Source organism: Xiphophorus couchianus, chromosome 21 (assembly GCF_001444195.1).
Source record: "Xiphophorus couchianus chromosome 21, X_couchianus-1.0, whole genome shotgun sequence".
NCBI classification, from domain to species: domain Eukaryota; kingdom Metazoa; phylum Chordata; class Actinopteri; order Cyprinodontiformes; family Poeciliidae; genus Xiphophorus; species Xiphophorus couchianus.
The window spans coordinates 10785924-10801922 of NC_040248.1; the positions used below are offsets into that span (position 1 = coordinate 10785924).

At 38.1% G+C, this 15999-nt stretch overlaps 1 protein-coding gene across 2 annotated transcripts in view; it reads right to left on the reverse strand.

Annotated features, from left to right (window-relative positions):
• Nucleotides 1-14957, reverse strand: part of ctdspla (CTD (carboxy-terminal domain, RNA polymerase II, polypeptide A) small phosphatase-like a) — a 32695-nt gene extending 17738 nt beyond the window's left edge. Inside the window, exon 1 of one of the 2 annotated variants that reach the window (XM_028004874.1) lies at nucleotides 14399-14957. In XM_028004874.1, the coding sequence (XP_027860675.1) occupies nucleotides 14399-14474 (76 nt within the window). In that variant the 5' untranslated portion in view covers nucleotides 14475-14957. The remainder of the gene's footprint in view (nucleotides 1-14398) is intronic. The other variant, XM_028004875.1, reaches the window with a different exon arrangement.
• Between the last annotated feature and the right edge of the window lie 1042 nt (nucleotides 14958-15999).

The following is a 15999-nucleotide window of genomic DNA, read 5'->3' on the forward strand; positions in this document are numbered from 1 at the left end:
AAATAATTTCCTGGCACTTATCGGAGCTCTGACAACATTTTTTAAAACAACAACAACTTATTTCAGGTTTAAATAAATTAAATTAAATATCTATTCATCTTAACATGCTGTCTTGTTTCACCCAAAAACATTCCGTTCAGCTCTTTAGATTTAAAATGTAATCATAATTAAACTTTAGGTTTTACTTCGACTACAAACCATTCAAATCTAACGACAAATCAAAGTCTAACTTTTGATATTGTAAAATAGAAAACCCTGACAAAACAAAAATGACAAAAAGTGTTTATTGCAGGCAGATTTATTCTTGCTTAAACACATTGGCGTATATGTCAGACCTTAAGCAATCCTCTAATAGCCCTTAGAGATCATCCAGGTGGATAAAGACTACAGGTCCTGAGGGGGTATGAAGGTAAACATGAGAACTGTCTATGTGAACATGCATCTTTAATAATTCAAGTGGAAAAACAGACTGGTTTTAAATGGCACAGCAAAGTCCTGCTTACAGTGAGATAAAACAAGCCAGAGGGATTTCTGTGCTGTCTCTCTGTTTAACTCACAAAACACCTTCAGATTATGAATTCAACAACCACAAAACTTAAAACGACATGATGAAACTCTGCCATCATCAAAGGCGGTGGGCGCGATTTCACAGGATATCTGGCGCCTCCCTCCTTTGCTTTGAAAGTGGAACCAGCTGTCTACATCTTACGTAAGAACGTCCGAGATAAAATACTTATTCGACAGCAACAACAGACCCAACACACTACAAACACACACACGTAGATATACAGGTTGTTCACCATTTGCTTTTACTTTATCTAATGTATTGGGCTGACAATGGAGACAGTGTGAGAAGATGAAGTTGTTTCCTTCTCTGGCTGCCATTACCTAAAAGAGGAAACTCCTCTGTGCAAGTTGTCAGCAGAGTAATACCACAGATGGAACCTTGACAGGGATACAATATCTACATACTGGAGAAGGATAATAAGTAGTTTATATCTCAGAATTTGCAGGAGTTACACTGTATTGCAACATACATATCCTGGCGATTTAAAAAAAAAATGCTGCCTGAAAAAGTGCTGCCTTAATAATTTTTCAACTTCACTAAATATTTCATGGAGTGTATAATTTTTGTGAGTGTTTTACAAAAAAATCTAGCAAAGTTTTGTTTTTTAAATGCAAATTGTAGTATATATATATATATATATATATATATATATATATATAATTTAAAAATTCATACTTTTTTTAAAGAATAAATATATCACAATCCTTAGTATCAGAAGTACTACTAAGCAAACCTTTTCTCATGCAAAAAGAGCCGTTGGAGCCATGCAACTCTAAAAGTGTATTACCATGTATGAAACAAGATGTGTTGTGAATGCCTATGGTTTTAAACTGAAAATGTTTTTGCTGGAAAATATGCTAAAAGGATGTGTTAGAACTGGGAACACAGAAAAGGACAGAGTGAGCGCCTTGACTATCCCCAAAGTGCTTGCTAACCTTTCTGTTAGATGAAGACGAAGGATTTCTCCTCCACTTCAAACAGTCTTTTACATTGCTAAACAATTAGCTTCAATCTTGACTTCAACAGAAAAATCCTAGGCTGAGTGACAAGCACACAATGAAGTTTATGCCACGGTCAGGACAGGTAGCACTAGAGGAGTCAGCAGTACAAGTACAAGTGTTGTTTGTGAGCATAATGTTTTTCACATTTCTTCAGCACAGTTGAACCTTCACAATAAAAAACACAGAGTGATTGTGGGAAGCAAAGTGAGAGTTTAGGTACACTGTTTGCGTTCGATCATACAGGGTCAAATTGGTGCAGAGTTATGACCAAAATAGACCCGAGGTCTGTCTTGGTCGGACAATCGGAGACGCAGTCGCAGGGAGTCGCTTGCGGCCTGCGAAGCCCCATTAACTTTAATGTGTTGCAATTGCTGTGTACATCATCCAACCAAATTGTCTGTCGGATCCTATGCCAAAGCGGACATGGTGGGTCTTGGCCTTTACGCTTAGCTGTTTCCAATCACTGCCACTGCTCTGTACAAGCAGAGATAAAGATAAACTGAGTGCCATGTGGATAAGCACCTAACTTTATTACACTTTGTCTTCTTGTGTTCTTGGCCCAGTAAGCAATAAAAATCCCCCAAAAACAACTTAAATTGAATATGCCAAGCAATGTATTGTTCCAAAACATCCAAACTAAATATCATTTCAGTCACTTTATCACACAAAGTCATATGGATAAAAGAAACTCTCAGCCTCTTAAAGTGACACTTGGGATAAATACCGGACTGTCTAGATACAAAATCACTGTGCCACAACACCATCTTATGGGAAAGTCAAAAATGGCTCCAACATCATGTTATTTTTCCTTTAAACATAAACACTGCCCAAGCTAAAGTGATCACAAGACAGGAAAACACCTTGCTGATTGTGAATAGAAAAGTGCGACTTTTAACTACTGCCATTCACTGCTGTTATTTTTGACACAATATATTGGTGACAGTGTGATTGGAATGGAAGTGCCATTGCCTCTGATGGGAACAAAAATGACAATATCTAAGATTTTCCACAATTTATATTTAACTTGAATTTCTTTCACAAATGTCCATTCATCTGTACACGGTAATAAGGGTTGACTGGGCTCCAGTCATTTTCCAACTCTCTGCCAAATGTTCCTGAAATTAGTTCAGTAGATTCTTCTACAATCTTTTAAACAGATCCAAGAAGTGAATTAATCTTCAGAGGTGGCAGAATTGTTTCTAGGATCTTCTTTTGCCTGTCAAATAATAATAAAAAACATGCTTGGCAGCAATCTACATGTAAATTAAAAAGAGAATGTGAATTTCTGCCTCAATACTCAACAAACTGTTACAGTTCTTCTCAAGAACCTCATTAAAGCAAGCTCTGCTGTTGATTGTTAAAAAAAAAAAAAAAATCTTGTTTATTTTACCGGAGAGAAATTCCCGCCAAGAGGGGTGACGACAGTTATAATTGCTCTGCTTATGAAACAATATTTACTCCAAACAGCAGCTGCTTCACAATGCACTTAAACACACACAGAAACGCAGCGGACACACACAAAAAAGCTGAGTGACAGTTGTTTGTGTCACACTGTGTGTTCTCACCAGAGTCCACAGTGGGATATGTACGAGGCCATCAAGGCAATAATAGCTCAGTATGATAAAATTAACTCCCAATAAGCCTCTGTACTTTCCCACACAGACAGCTGAGGCTGGAAATTACAGTGTGTGGAGGTACACTCTGTCCACATGCCTTTTTCTGTCAAACTCACTGACCCTCAACTGGCCTTCTGGATTTACTTCCAAACTTACCCAGGAAGAGTCATATATATATATATATATATACGGTATATATATATATATTCATCCCACACTCCCTTATGCAAGTCACATTACGCCATAAACAATTTGAATATGGTGGTTTGCTGTGACTTCAACATATAAATGATTTAGTTGGGCTTCGGAGCAGATGCAGGTGGGTCTGCCCCTGGTTTTCCATCTGTAGGAGCAGCAGTGACAGAGCCAGCCTGCCTGCAGCTCCTGGAGGATGAGCTCTGCTGCCTTTCTCTCTGTCTGCTGATGAAGATGACAAAAAACGGCAGGGACAAAGTCAGAGAGAGCTGAGGGGGGAAAAATAATGAGGAAGATTTGACTATTCTGTAAGCGCTGCACAACAGAATAGTCTCAGTAGTCCCAATCACTGCTCGCGCTGTATGAGAGGACTGTCTGAAGCTTGTTATTTATCTATTTTTAATATTCACCTCAACAGCTGTTCTCTAGAAGCCAAATGCTTAGTGACTAACGGGAAATCCCCTTTGCCTATATGATGATAAACAACAAGCAGAAGTAAAAATAATGTCAGATGTGAATAAAGCCACATCTTCAGGCCTCATGCATGTTCAAGCGAGTTTATGATGCAACTTTAACATCAGTAATGAACACAGGTAATGGACTGAAGGGAGCTTAAAGTGGCACTTTTTTAAGCTGCCCTTTTAGACAATCTTTATACTCATTCTAATCTAATGTCATCTCATTTAGAAGGTAGGATTTTTATTTTATTTGAACAGAAATTTTATTCACACTAATTATTAGACAGGCTCTAAAAAGAAAGTTGCATCTTTTTGAACAGTGAGTATTTGAAATTTTTTCAGGAGTTTGCATTATTTAGTAAAATTAGGTAAAAGGATGAAACTTGCTGGACATATCCAGGTCTAGATGAGGGCTCTATGTAGTCCTGATGTTGGAACTGTGTCTGCTGCTCAGAGGAAAATTGACTTTTCATTCACAGCTGTCTTTGTGTTTAAACAAGAAGGATCTAATTGAGGAGAAAATGCTGAATCTTCAGACCAAGCTCGATCCGATAACACTAAGACGTCATCAGCGTTCTTTTTTCCAACTTTTGGAAGCTCCTCTGCAGGGACAAGTCATTACGAACTGATTAAATGTTGCTAAGCCTTGCTCTTCTGAAACCCGAACAGCTTTCAGTTTTGTTCTCAGGAAAGCCCACTCATGATTGAGTAGGCACTGAAACGTCAAATTGCATTTCTTGCTGTAAATTTCTTTCCTTTTTTGCACATTAAATGCCTGCTTGTTATGGATGGAAGGGAAGTAAACAAGTAGGTCATCTATTTGTGTCTGTGTGTGAGTGTTGGCGTGAGCATTTTTCCCATGCCTCTTCTTTCTGAAAGGCATTCATCTCTTCATTTTCACACACAGCCATGTCCTACTTAGGGGCCCCTGAGATTCACAGTTAAACAGAGTTCACCTTTACCTCTGGAGGATGAGAAGAGGTCTTCCTTGTATATGTTATAACCCCCAGTCCTGCATGCAAATGTCTAGTTATTGTATTGTTCAAAAAATGTCATGCTCTTCTGTCAAATATTACACAAACTGCTATGCCGCATAATTCAGGAGGTGTGACGGAAAATCGTTGAGAAGAAAACACGATCTTTGTTTAGGATAGCCAATTAGTGATGATAAATGCCAAGCAGTAGAGGGCAAAATATGCAGAAAAACCGTTCCCATGTCACAGAAACCCAAGCACTTTCTCCTGCTCTTTCTTCTTGACATTCACACGCATCCTCACTCTTGACCTCTGCCTCCTTTTCCGACTGTATTGATCTGTTATGACTACGTTCGTTTGGCTGAACGGATGCCAAATTAAGAGGAGCTTGTGGCGATAAACAATCTTTGAAGTGGAGAAAAGCAGCCTGCAGCAGACGGTTCCTTGGCTCCAAACGGAGTATGATGCAAGTCAACAACAATATCAGGCATTTAAATAAAGGCATCACAAGCATGCTCTAGCAGAACAAGAATGTCAGAGTTAATGAGAAGTCTGAATTTTGATGGATCAAAAGCAACTATATCTGTCAGCACAAGTATTTATATAAAGCCAAATGTTATTATGGAGTTGAAATCATCAGTAATTCTCATTTGCAAGAATTTTTCCTCAAAACAAACAATATCAGTATTTTTGCTGCACTGGGGGCCCAATTCAATCATGAAATTGGCCAATAATGCTGTCAAATAATCATATCCAATACCCATCAGCTGCTTCCGGAGTCCCACAGGCCAAAAAGGCTCGATAGGACTCCTTCTTCAGCCTGACGGCATCCCTCACCGAAGGTGTCCACCAACGGGTTCGAGGGTTGCCGCCGCGACAGGCACCGACAACCTTGCGGCCACAGCTCCAATCGGCCGCCTCGACAATGGAGGCACGGAACACGGTCCACTCAGACTCCATGTCCCCCACCTCTAAACGGACATAAAAAATAGACCCGGTAAAACCCCCAAACCCTGTCCTGCAGAAAAACGTCCAAGAATAGACGCTACAAAGAAATATTGAGTTCAACACATTTTAAGAGTATTTTGTAAAATAAAACCACAAAATTCAATGTATCTTCTTAAGACTTTATGTGATGTACCAACACAAATGACTTTGAAATGGAAAACAAAGAATAAATATTTTACATTTTTCACAGAAAAAAAAAATGCTTGGGGCAAACTGTAAAAAATTACTTTTTAGACTTTCTTTCAACAGTAAGTCGGCTTCTGAAGCCAACTAATTTCACTGGGTATCAATTAGCTGCTTCAGAGTATCAATAAATGCAAATGCACACACCACTTTTCTAAATCTGTGTTTTAATTTTCATTTCTATATTTCATAGGCTATGTCCAGGTCCATTTACATTTCTGTTGCACATGGAGCGTCTGGATTATCAGGCTCTGGTTGACGTGGATACAGGATCTCAACAAGACAATATTTATGAAATTGCGCTCTAAACTGGAAGCTAGCCTGGAACTTGTGAGCAAGACCATGTGGACTTCCTGTAGCATATGGTTTAAGTCTTAATAGTCATCCAGTGTAGGAGTGAGGAAAGATACGGCCCACACTGTTTTCCCCAGCGGATTTTTACAGGATGAGTTGGAGAGTAGCTGCTTCTTTGCAAAGTCTGACAAGTTTTAGATATAAAGGATGCCTCATATTAACTGCTTTCCTGAATATTTATTGTGAGCAGATGTAATCATGTATCTTACGTATTTCTAATGCATTCTGTCCTAACACAGCTAATTATAACTCCTTGCCTTTTTATATAATTATCAGTTTCAGATGGAAGAATGAAAATACATTAGATAAACTCCAGCTTAACTTGTAATTGTGCTTTACAAAGCAAAAATATTAGGCACACTGAAGAAGTTACACTAAATAGACCCAAAAGAGATAACTCAAATCTTCAAGTGTCCTACAAATACTTTTATGCCTTACACAAACGTCAATGCATTTTATCGGGATTCTATGGGGTAGACCAGAAAATAAATTGTGCAGGAAAATTTGCAAAACCATATTTGCCGGTCTTTAACTCTCCCACAGTTGTAAGAGATGGGGTCACACTGTTAGGGTCACACAGGCCCAGGGTGCGCTTTTTACAAGTATTTTTATGTGTCGTTTCTGGGACCCCACAGTCTGACAGGAAATCCTCCACCCCCAAATGTGTTTCTACACAATGGGCTTTAACTACAAAGATTCCAAATAAGCAGCGTTAAATTGAATGAGCAAAAAAATATATATATATATACACACAGTAAGTGGGGTACTGGTTGCCATCATAGAGAGTGTCGGATCAGAGTGGCTATACATAAAAAGATAAAGTAGAAAGCCATTATGCTAGGGATATAATATTAATAAAAATAATGATAATAATAATAATAATACATTTCCTTTAAATAAGTATACAATGTTACAATGTTGTACAACACAACTCTCTTGTCTCCTTCTGTGTCATCCATAGCGGTCAGATTTGTTGAGTGGATGACAAATGTCAAGAGATTCTCACACCTGAGCTGTGGATCTTTCCTGCTCCTCTAGAGTTACTGTTGGCCTCTCAGCAACTTCACTGACTAATACTCCCTTTTGCCAAGTCAGGATTTTGGATAGCCATGGCTTGGTTTCCATTTTCAGATTAATTGATTGGTTGTCTATAAGAAGTTAGTACCTGAGTGCAACTGGTTACACTGAGCTGCCCAAATTGGAACTGGACTAGAGAAATAAAGTCAGGAAATGTCTACCACTCTAAAACTCTTCCCTAGAGGTAAATATAATCAGCTTTTCTGAGCTGCTCTGGATGAAAGGAGTTTATAAATTGGTAATAAGGACCTGAACCTCAGGGTACCGAGTTCAACTTTTTTTTCTCCTCGTCCCCTCATTCAAAATGCTGCACTGAATAATGACTTTACTGTATGCACACCACAGTCCAATCCGATTCCCAGAGGATGGCGAAGCCTCTAACCAAGCACAAGCTCCCCAACACTTTGAGGCTGGCCGTGGCCGCAGAGTGCAGTACACAGGAGACTGCCAAGTTGTGCCAGAGATTCAGAGACAGCCAAAACTCACAGTAACTCTCCCCACTTAGCAGAGCTGCTCACTCTTCTGCAGGTGTGGTCCCCTCATCATAAACACTTTAGTAATGTGCAGCATTGGGTTCCAGGAATAACCTCAAAAACCAATTGCGCATGAAATCAGAGGCTTTTTCAAGATTAATATATAATTACAGCTTCAGTGTTTTTCTTTCCTTGTTTCTCCAGGGAATGTAAATAGTTTCTAACCAACAGTCAGAGGGAATAATACTGTTTAACATGCTATTAGTGTGCAGAAATCCCAGCATCTGCTGCTCCTCCATGCTTCTTCTCCAGTTACATACATGTTTCTCGCTCATATAGGCTCATAGCAAATAAGAAGGAGCTTTTTTGAGCACTCAGTTGAAACTACATATTTACGTACACTGTATAAAAAGATGCAACCTTTAAATATCACTGTGTGTTATTAAATCGGACTAAACATTTCCTGTTTTAATTTAGTTAAGGTTGTAACAAATATTTGCATTTGCTAAATAATATATAATAATAATGACAGAGGATTTTTAAAAATTATTTTCTTAAAACTAAAAAGCATATGTATATGTCTATATATATAGACAGGGGTTGAGGTCAGGGCTTTATTGCCATGCTAATACATATGCTTTATTGTCCTTAAACTCCTTTGTGATTAATTTCTGCCAATTTTCAATCAATGTCTCAAGAAATAAAACTATGTTGCCACCTCCGTACTTCAAAGCTGGGATGGTGTTCTCAGCATTGTAAGTTTAACCCAAAGTGTTTGTGGCCAAACACTTCAGCCTTTAGTTCCTCAGGTCACAGGACATGTTCTCAAAAATTAGGATCTTTTTCTCTGAGTGCATTTTCAAATGATAATCTGGCTTTTAATGCTGCTTTTGAATGAATGCTTTCTCCATTGATTAGTTGCTCTTTCATCCCAAGATACCTTTCCCCATGGATAATGATACTCCATCCAGATTCAGGCAGAATCTTAACTTTGTTAACTTTTGCTTTCAGGCTGATATGCTTATTTTTGCACCAAAGCGTGTTCTCTTCTGATACAACACCTGCACACACTTTGATTGAAGATAAATGTGGCACCTTCGGACATCAGAAAATTTTATTCAAAGAGGAACCAGACATGTTGAGGTTGACAATTATCTTCTTCATATATTGATTGATTTTTTTTCCTAATTGATGATTTTTTTCAGTATTCCATTTTCACACAAGGAAGACTTACAATATGTGGAATGTTTTGCCTTAAAATCTATCCAGGCACGCTTCCACTGAATTAAAATTTTGTGAATTAAGCTAACAAAAACATGGAAAGCCATGGAATTATCCAAGTCTTCCCAAATTGTTTAAAGGCATAGTAAAACAGAAAATGTTTTCTTCAGTTTTATATCGAACAATGAGAAGAAACGGTATATATCGTTTAACCATGTAAACAACTGGTTTTTATTCTATTTGGTATTTAAAATATTACCCTGTATCTGCAGCTGGTGTAACCCCAGGGTAAAATGACCATTTCAGTTTAGGATAATTTACACTTTCCCATTCAGAAAGTCATTTGCTTTTGCTTTAATTTCCAGGATAATGTTTTTCCCACAGACTCCTGAGTAAACTCACAAATAACAAAGAGCCACAACAGTGGGATTGAAGCTTTCTGTTCATGAGACTCCAGATTAGACTTAGTCTTCTCAGGTAAGCAACAAATATTAAAGAAAATTCAAAAAGATCATCAATAAATAGATCAATATGCAATGGCTCCATTAGTCTGTTTTCAAAATCGCTGTGCGGCCTGCCTGACATACAGTATATCACACCTTAAAACGTGAAGAGCTAAAGTCAGATTTAATCTAATCTGATTAAGGTAAATAGCTTGTCCATTGACACCTGCCTTGACTGCTAGATTAGGAAAAACCAGAGTGAATTACTAAGTGAGAGTGAGGCCAGCCGCCTCATGACTCCCCCTCCCCTTTTTGTTAGTCCAGCAATTACATCTCATTGCATCATACTATGAAAACTGTGGCTACCTACAGTATTTCAGTGAACATAGATTCACTGAAATCTATGCTTAAAATGTGAGCACACTGAGAAGAGTGTTTGCTAAATTATGATAAAGTTAGCTATTTTAGACTCAAGTACAATCTAATTTTGGGTCCCATTGTAGATTTGATCAATATGGAGAAATGCATAAATGGTTTTGACGGAAAGTACTGCTTCACCACAAGCGCCACACAAGCACTTGTGATTAAGTAAATCTGTTTAACAGAAAAGTTGAATCTGCATCTAATAAAATGTTTAGAAGAAACTCAAACGTGGGTCTTATTTGGCATGACTTCTTCCAATGAGTAGCACATTCGTCGAGCAAAAATAGCCGTATAATGCTCTGAAATATTCAACGTGTGATAGCGTGTATTCATTTGCGGCCTCACGGCAGGCAGGTCAAAGAGAAAACCTGCAGAACGAGTGCTGTTTGCCGTCAGCTTTGGCAGAGCTGGGAAGTGAAGGGCAGGGACTCCATCCCTGAAGCCCCCTGGCTAAACTCCCCTCGGTTATACTGATTGACTGAGGGTGTGTTTGTTTGTTTTCAGATAGTTGTGGGCACCAGAAGCTGACAGGATGCTAAAAGCTTGAGGGACATTGTAAATATGGGTCCGTTTCCCCCTTTGCCAATTTATACCCCCCATTTCCTACCTTCATGTTGAGTCAGTTTAAACTATTGCAGTTTAGTACTTTCACAAATCATGAGAAACAAATAGACAAAAATCTCAAGCGTCATTTATAACGTAAATGTATATTAATTACTGAAAACTTAGTATGACAAACCTTTGACAATTATTTTAGATTTGCTCCCTATTTGAGTCAATTTGCTCTGGTAATATATGAGAGATTAACACATCTGAACATCCTAATATAACTGAACAACTCTTGTTGACAGATATTGATTATCCAAGTCATGAAACCACATTTAATTCGATAGAATGATGTGCAGAATATAGTAAAATTACTTTAAATCAGTGTTTATCATAGTGAGTACAAATGTTCTAAATGAGTTTACAGAATGACTTGTTGCACAACATATCCAGTATTGGACTAGTACATTTCATACATACAAGTGGGCAAACCGCAAAGGGGACCAACTTCCAAAACAATTGCAGAATGATTTCAATTTTCCAAATCAAAGTTTGTTTGTTTTTATTTCTTCATAAATATGGCATCAATTTGTGAAATGTTTTCACCAAATGTATTTGGCACTGCAATACTACCGTACCAATATGCAAATAAACAAAGTGGAGAGCATGCACATTGGGCAATGACATCATTGCTAGGCCACAAGGTATGTATTATGTTTTTGGTTTTTTTTAAAAGCTGTGTTCGTTCGGGACGCACAAGCCAAATTAAAAGGTCTGTACCTGAATGTTTTGGTATAATTACATGGTACCATAACACAACCAGTTATTACATAACACCATTCCTCAGTGGACACCTTAATTATAGACTTAAGTATTAGATGGAGTGTGTTAAAACGAGGTATGACAGTTCTGACTGTAAGCCTTAGGAATTATATGAGTCAACAGTGTCTTAAAGTTGACATAAGAACAAAGATGAGTGTTTGTAGTTGAACGTAACTTAAGGTTGAGGTGTGCTTTAATGTCATACACCAACAGTTTCCTTTCAAATATTAACCTGTAAGTAAGTAATGAAGTAACCAGTATTTACTTAATTTTTAGTTAAAATGAAAGACTCATATTTGTCAGGATTTTAATGCATTTTTGTTATTTTTTATTTTGAGGGTATTTAATATTGTTCTCATTTTTTAAATCTTTCTCTTATTTTTTGCTAATGGTGTTAGTATTACTCAACTTTAAACACATCTTTGTAATTGGCTTTCATTTTGTTCTGCACAGCAACATGATTGAAAGTCATCATGAAGCTATTAATGTGTATCTGAAATAGCAGTCGTTCGAGTAGGCACAGTGTGTGTCAGTGTTTTAAGTCGTCTCTGGTCAGCGGCTGAACCCGGTTTTTGATCCCTCCAGATTAATTATCAGATTTCACATGCCATCTGGGATTCACTGTTCAAAACGAGCAAATGCTCTGAACAAAGTGTGGGAATTCTGAATTAAAATAAGCTAAAAAAAATTTAAACAAGCTAAAAAAGAGAAGAAAAAAAAACATTTTAATAGCACAAACTTCTCCATTCTCTGTTGGCATTTGTTTTAGGTGGATTTACATTAATTACATTGAGCTCCTTGGAGAAGAAAAATGGAAACAATGGGGTAGCAAGCAAATCAAGACTTTTGGAGATCTAAATAAACATTTTGTGAATAGAATAAAGATTACACAAAAAAAACTTTGCCAAATTAGATTTAGTTTTAAATGTATTTACTCAAGTAAAACAATCCATGAACATGGCTTTTGATTGGAATAAAAAGTGTTTTTCATTGGACCAACTGGTCAATAGACCCAAAATCCTAATTTTTCCAGTCAGTGAACACATTTTATCTCAGCACTACCAGGAAACAGCAGCACGTTTTAGTGAGAACATTGTTAGTACACCCCCCATCAAATTAGCTGTTTTTAAAACCAGTAAAGTTTTTTTTTATAATGAAGCCATAATAAGCACAAATATACATATATTTTAAAGAGACACTGTATTTTCTACAACATACTGTTACATGTCACTCATGCTGGAAGACAGTGAGAGAGAGCAAGGCTTTGTTTCATATCTTCCATCTGTTACACATAAGCACATCTCAGCAAATTGGGATACGTGACCCGAAGAGGCCATTTTATCAAATCAAAAGCACTTTTGAAAATAACTTTTTCACTAAGCATGCATTTCTCTATTAAAAAAATGTTTTTATTGGTCTGATGTAATATTCTAATCTTAAATATAATATGCCAATATAGTTAGCAGAAGTAAAAGTGTCATAAAATCCTTCTCTGTGTGATCTGTGTTTCATTCAGTGAAGTAAGTGATGTGTGTACATAAATACATAAATATATATGTGTATATGGATGTGGTGTGTCTGTGTGCGCTCTTAAATCGTCTCGTATTATATTTTTTAATTTTTTTGTGTCTAAAACAGAATACTCCAAAGATCCACAGAACAAACGCTGCATAAACCATTATCTCAAATTGGCCACAAAATTCTGATGGGTTTATCTTTACGATCCATAAAGGAGATGTCGTCTTAATTAGTGGGGGTTACAGTGATTCAGAATGCTGTATGTCAGAGCTGCTCAGAGGTTGGATGAGACCAAAAGGTGACCTTTTTCTCCAAGGAGAGCAGTGAGTGCAGCAGGACACTGTGGTCCCTCTGGCCTCCCAGCACCCTGTGGCTCGCTGGGATGGGTGCTAATGAGGGAATATCGGCCACTAAGTAAACCTGTGTTACTCGAAAACTGTTTTGTTATGACCATTGGCTAATAAATGCACTTGAAATGTTAATGAAACCCCCTGACTAATGAGGAGGATCTGCCATCAGTCTCTTTACAACAATTGTTGCACAGGAGAAGAAAAAAAAAGTGCTGTCCCTCAGCTTCTGTTGTCTGCACAGAAGCTGCTCAGCTGTTTTTTATGCAGGTGGAGGTTGACGTTTATACAGAGACTGTTCCTTATGGAGTATATTATAAGAGAACTGATGATGCTTATGTTCTTTTTTTGCTGCAGCAGATGGTAAATATTTGAACATGCACTGTCTTATTAATTTAATTCTCTATTGGTGTTCATGATGTATTTCAGCTTGCTGCACAATTTATCTTATTTATGTTTCATGAATTTACTGTAATATCTGTTAAGTTTTTAATGGTTTGCCACACTTGCCTATTTGCACACATTTAGCTACGGTTTATTTAAAAATAAATAAATAAATAGCATCTGTCATGACTTTTGCAATGCTGCCTCAAGATTATCAGCGGTCACCATCTGGCCACCCCTTAGAAAGGTTTCTAGGGGCGTCCCTGGTTACAGGCGTAGCATAGCACAATATGTTCCCGTGAATTTCGATCAATTCATTGCCTTAGTTTCCCCAATAGTAGTGGCAGATCTGTGCTCCTGTTGATGCTGGCATCTATTTGTGAGCAGTGTAAAGTAGAAGGTAATGTTGTACCCGCCCCCCTGTAGTAAACTCTCACACTTGAGGGGAAAAAAATACACATGATTTAATTGAGTTAAATTAAATGTGTGCGTGGTGGCAACGAAATAAAGCCATCACAAAGTTACAGCGCACTCCCAGCCGAATTGGGGGTAAACAGGCAGGTTTTGGTTGGTAATGTTTCCCTGCTTCACCCAAACAATGGAGGATTTTACGTCGATACTGTTTTGCTATTGCGGTCCGGAGATTCCTCTTTGCACGGAGGGCAACAGATCTGCACCGATTGTCGCCGTGCAAACAGCAGAATCCAGAAATAAATAACCAAACGCCATAAAAACAAACAAAAAAAAGGAACAGATTGTGTCAATGAACATTTCTGCACGGGCTTACCTTTATCTTGACTCGATGAGATGCTCTCCTCCTCTTTCGGATTTGCAACCTGTGTTATTATGGACGTGTTGTCCATGGAAACGAGATGTTGCGCACCTTTGGGCTGCACCGCTTTATTCTTCGGCGATCATCACCCCGCGCGCTGCTACAACTACGGTCCCCCGGCTGTGCACAGGCTACTGCTACGTGCACCATTAAAATCCCATTTCACTGGAACCGTGCAAGTCCCATCCGCTCAAAAACATTGGAGGGGGAGGAAAAAAAACAGTTCGGGAAGATGAAAGCGCACCAAGGATCGCTTTCAGACGTGAAGTGACAGCTCCGACGTGCAGGAGACAAACAAAAGCGTCAGTCCTGCTCTGAAGCCGCCGTATGTGTCCTCTGTGGTCGCTGCTGCTGCGGGCAGCATAGCCCCCGCCTTCTGCCGCGGCTGTAGCTGCTGCTGCTGCTACTGTGCGCTCCGGCTTCAGTCCACACACTACAATATCAACTGCGTAATATGGTTACAGTGTTTACCCAGAGATGGCGACCGTCCTCCTGCCTGCCACAGGCTTGCGCTCCACAACAACGCGCCTCCAGCGTGGCTATGATACAGGAAAGTGCATGCTGAATAACAGCCCGTTTGTCCGACTTCCCTCTTTTTTTAATGTGACATTTTTTGACAAAAAAAAAAGAGATAATAAATACTTTAATTCATTTATATTTAAAGATAATGTTTAGATACTTCCAGTGCCCTTCAAAAGTATCCATAACCACTGAGGTTTCTCAAACATTTCAAGGCACAACATGAAGCTTCATTGTATACTGGAGCTTTCCTGCAAGTGAAAGACTAACACAAAGTAGTGTATAATGGTGAAAACGGGAAATTTTACTAGGTTTTTCATATTTTAATTTATTTTAACAAATGTAAAGCTGAAAAGTGCGGCGTGCATTTGTATTTACCACCTTTTACTCTGCATAAGCAGAATCTATTGTGATCAGCTGCCTTCAGAGTTCACCTAATTGCTGATACAGGAATTATAATTACCCAACAAAACTAGTCTTTTTGGAACAGTGGGAGTAAGGTATAAGTTCTGTTTGCAGTTTAACTAAATACAATCAGCAAATAAGTTTCTTCAGCAGCCACAGGGTGGTCAGATTTGATGGGCACAATTATTGGAAAAGAGCATCCAGGAAGAAAACCTGTTGGAGTCTCAAGAGGTTTTGAAACTGCAGATGTTTAACTGTAGTGTCTGAGGGATTTCACATTACAGTGCATAACCAAACAGGACAATCTACAAATATTTTTTCTCCTTCAACTGCTCTGTAAATGAGCACAAATGAATTTTAAGCAAAATTTTGAAAAATGCACGCATACAACCCTCTGAAGGGCAAAAAAATAAATTATTCATAAAACCTTGAAGTTGTTTAAGATGGTAAATAACTACTGAACCAATGTAATTAAAATTATTTCAACCCCAGAAACAAACAAACAAAAAAACATTAACCAAAGCTAAATTGACGGTGTAAATTAGTTTAACTGAGCTATCCGGACCAACCAAGCCTCGTGAAAAAAAAGTAATCACTCCTTGTTAAATCATAGCTTAAAGAATTGTCTGCAT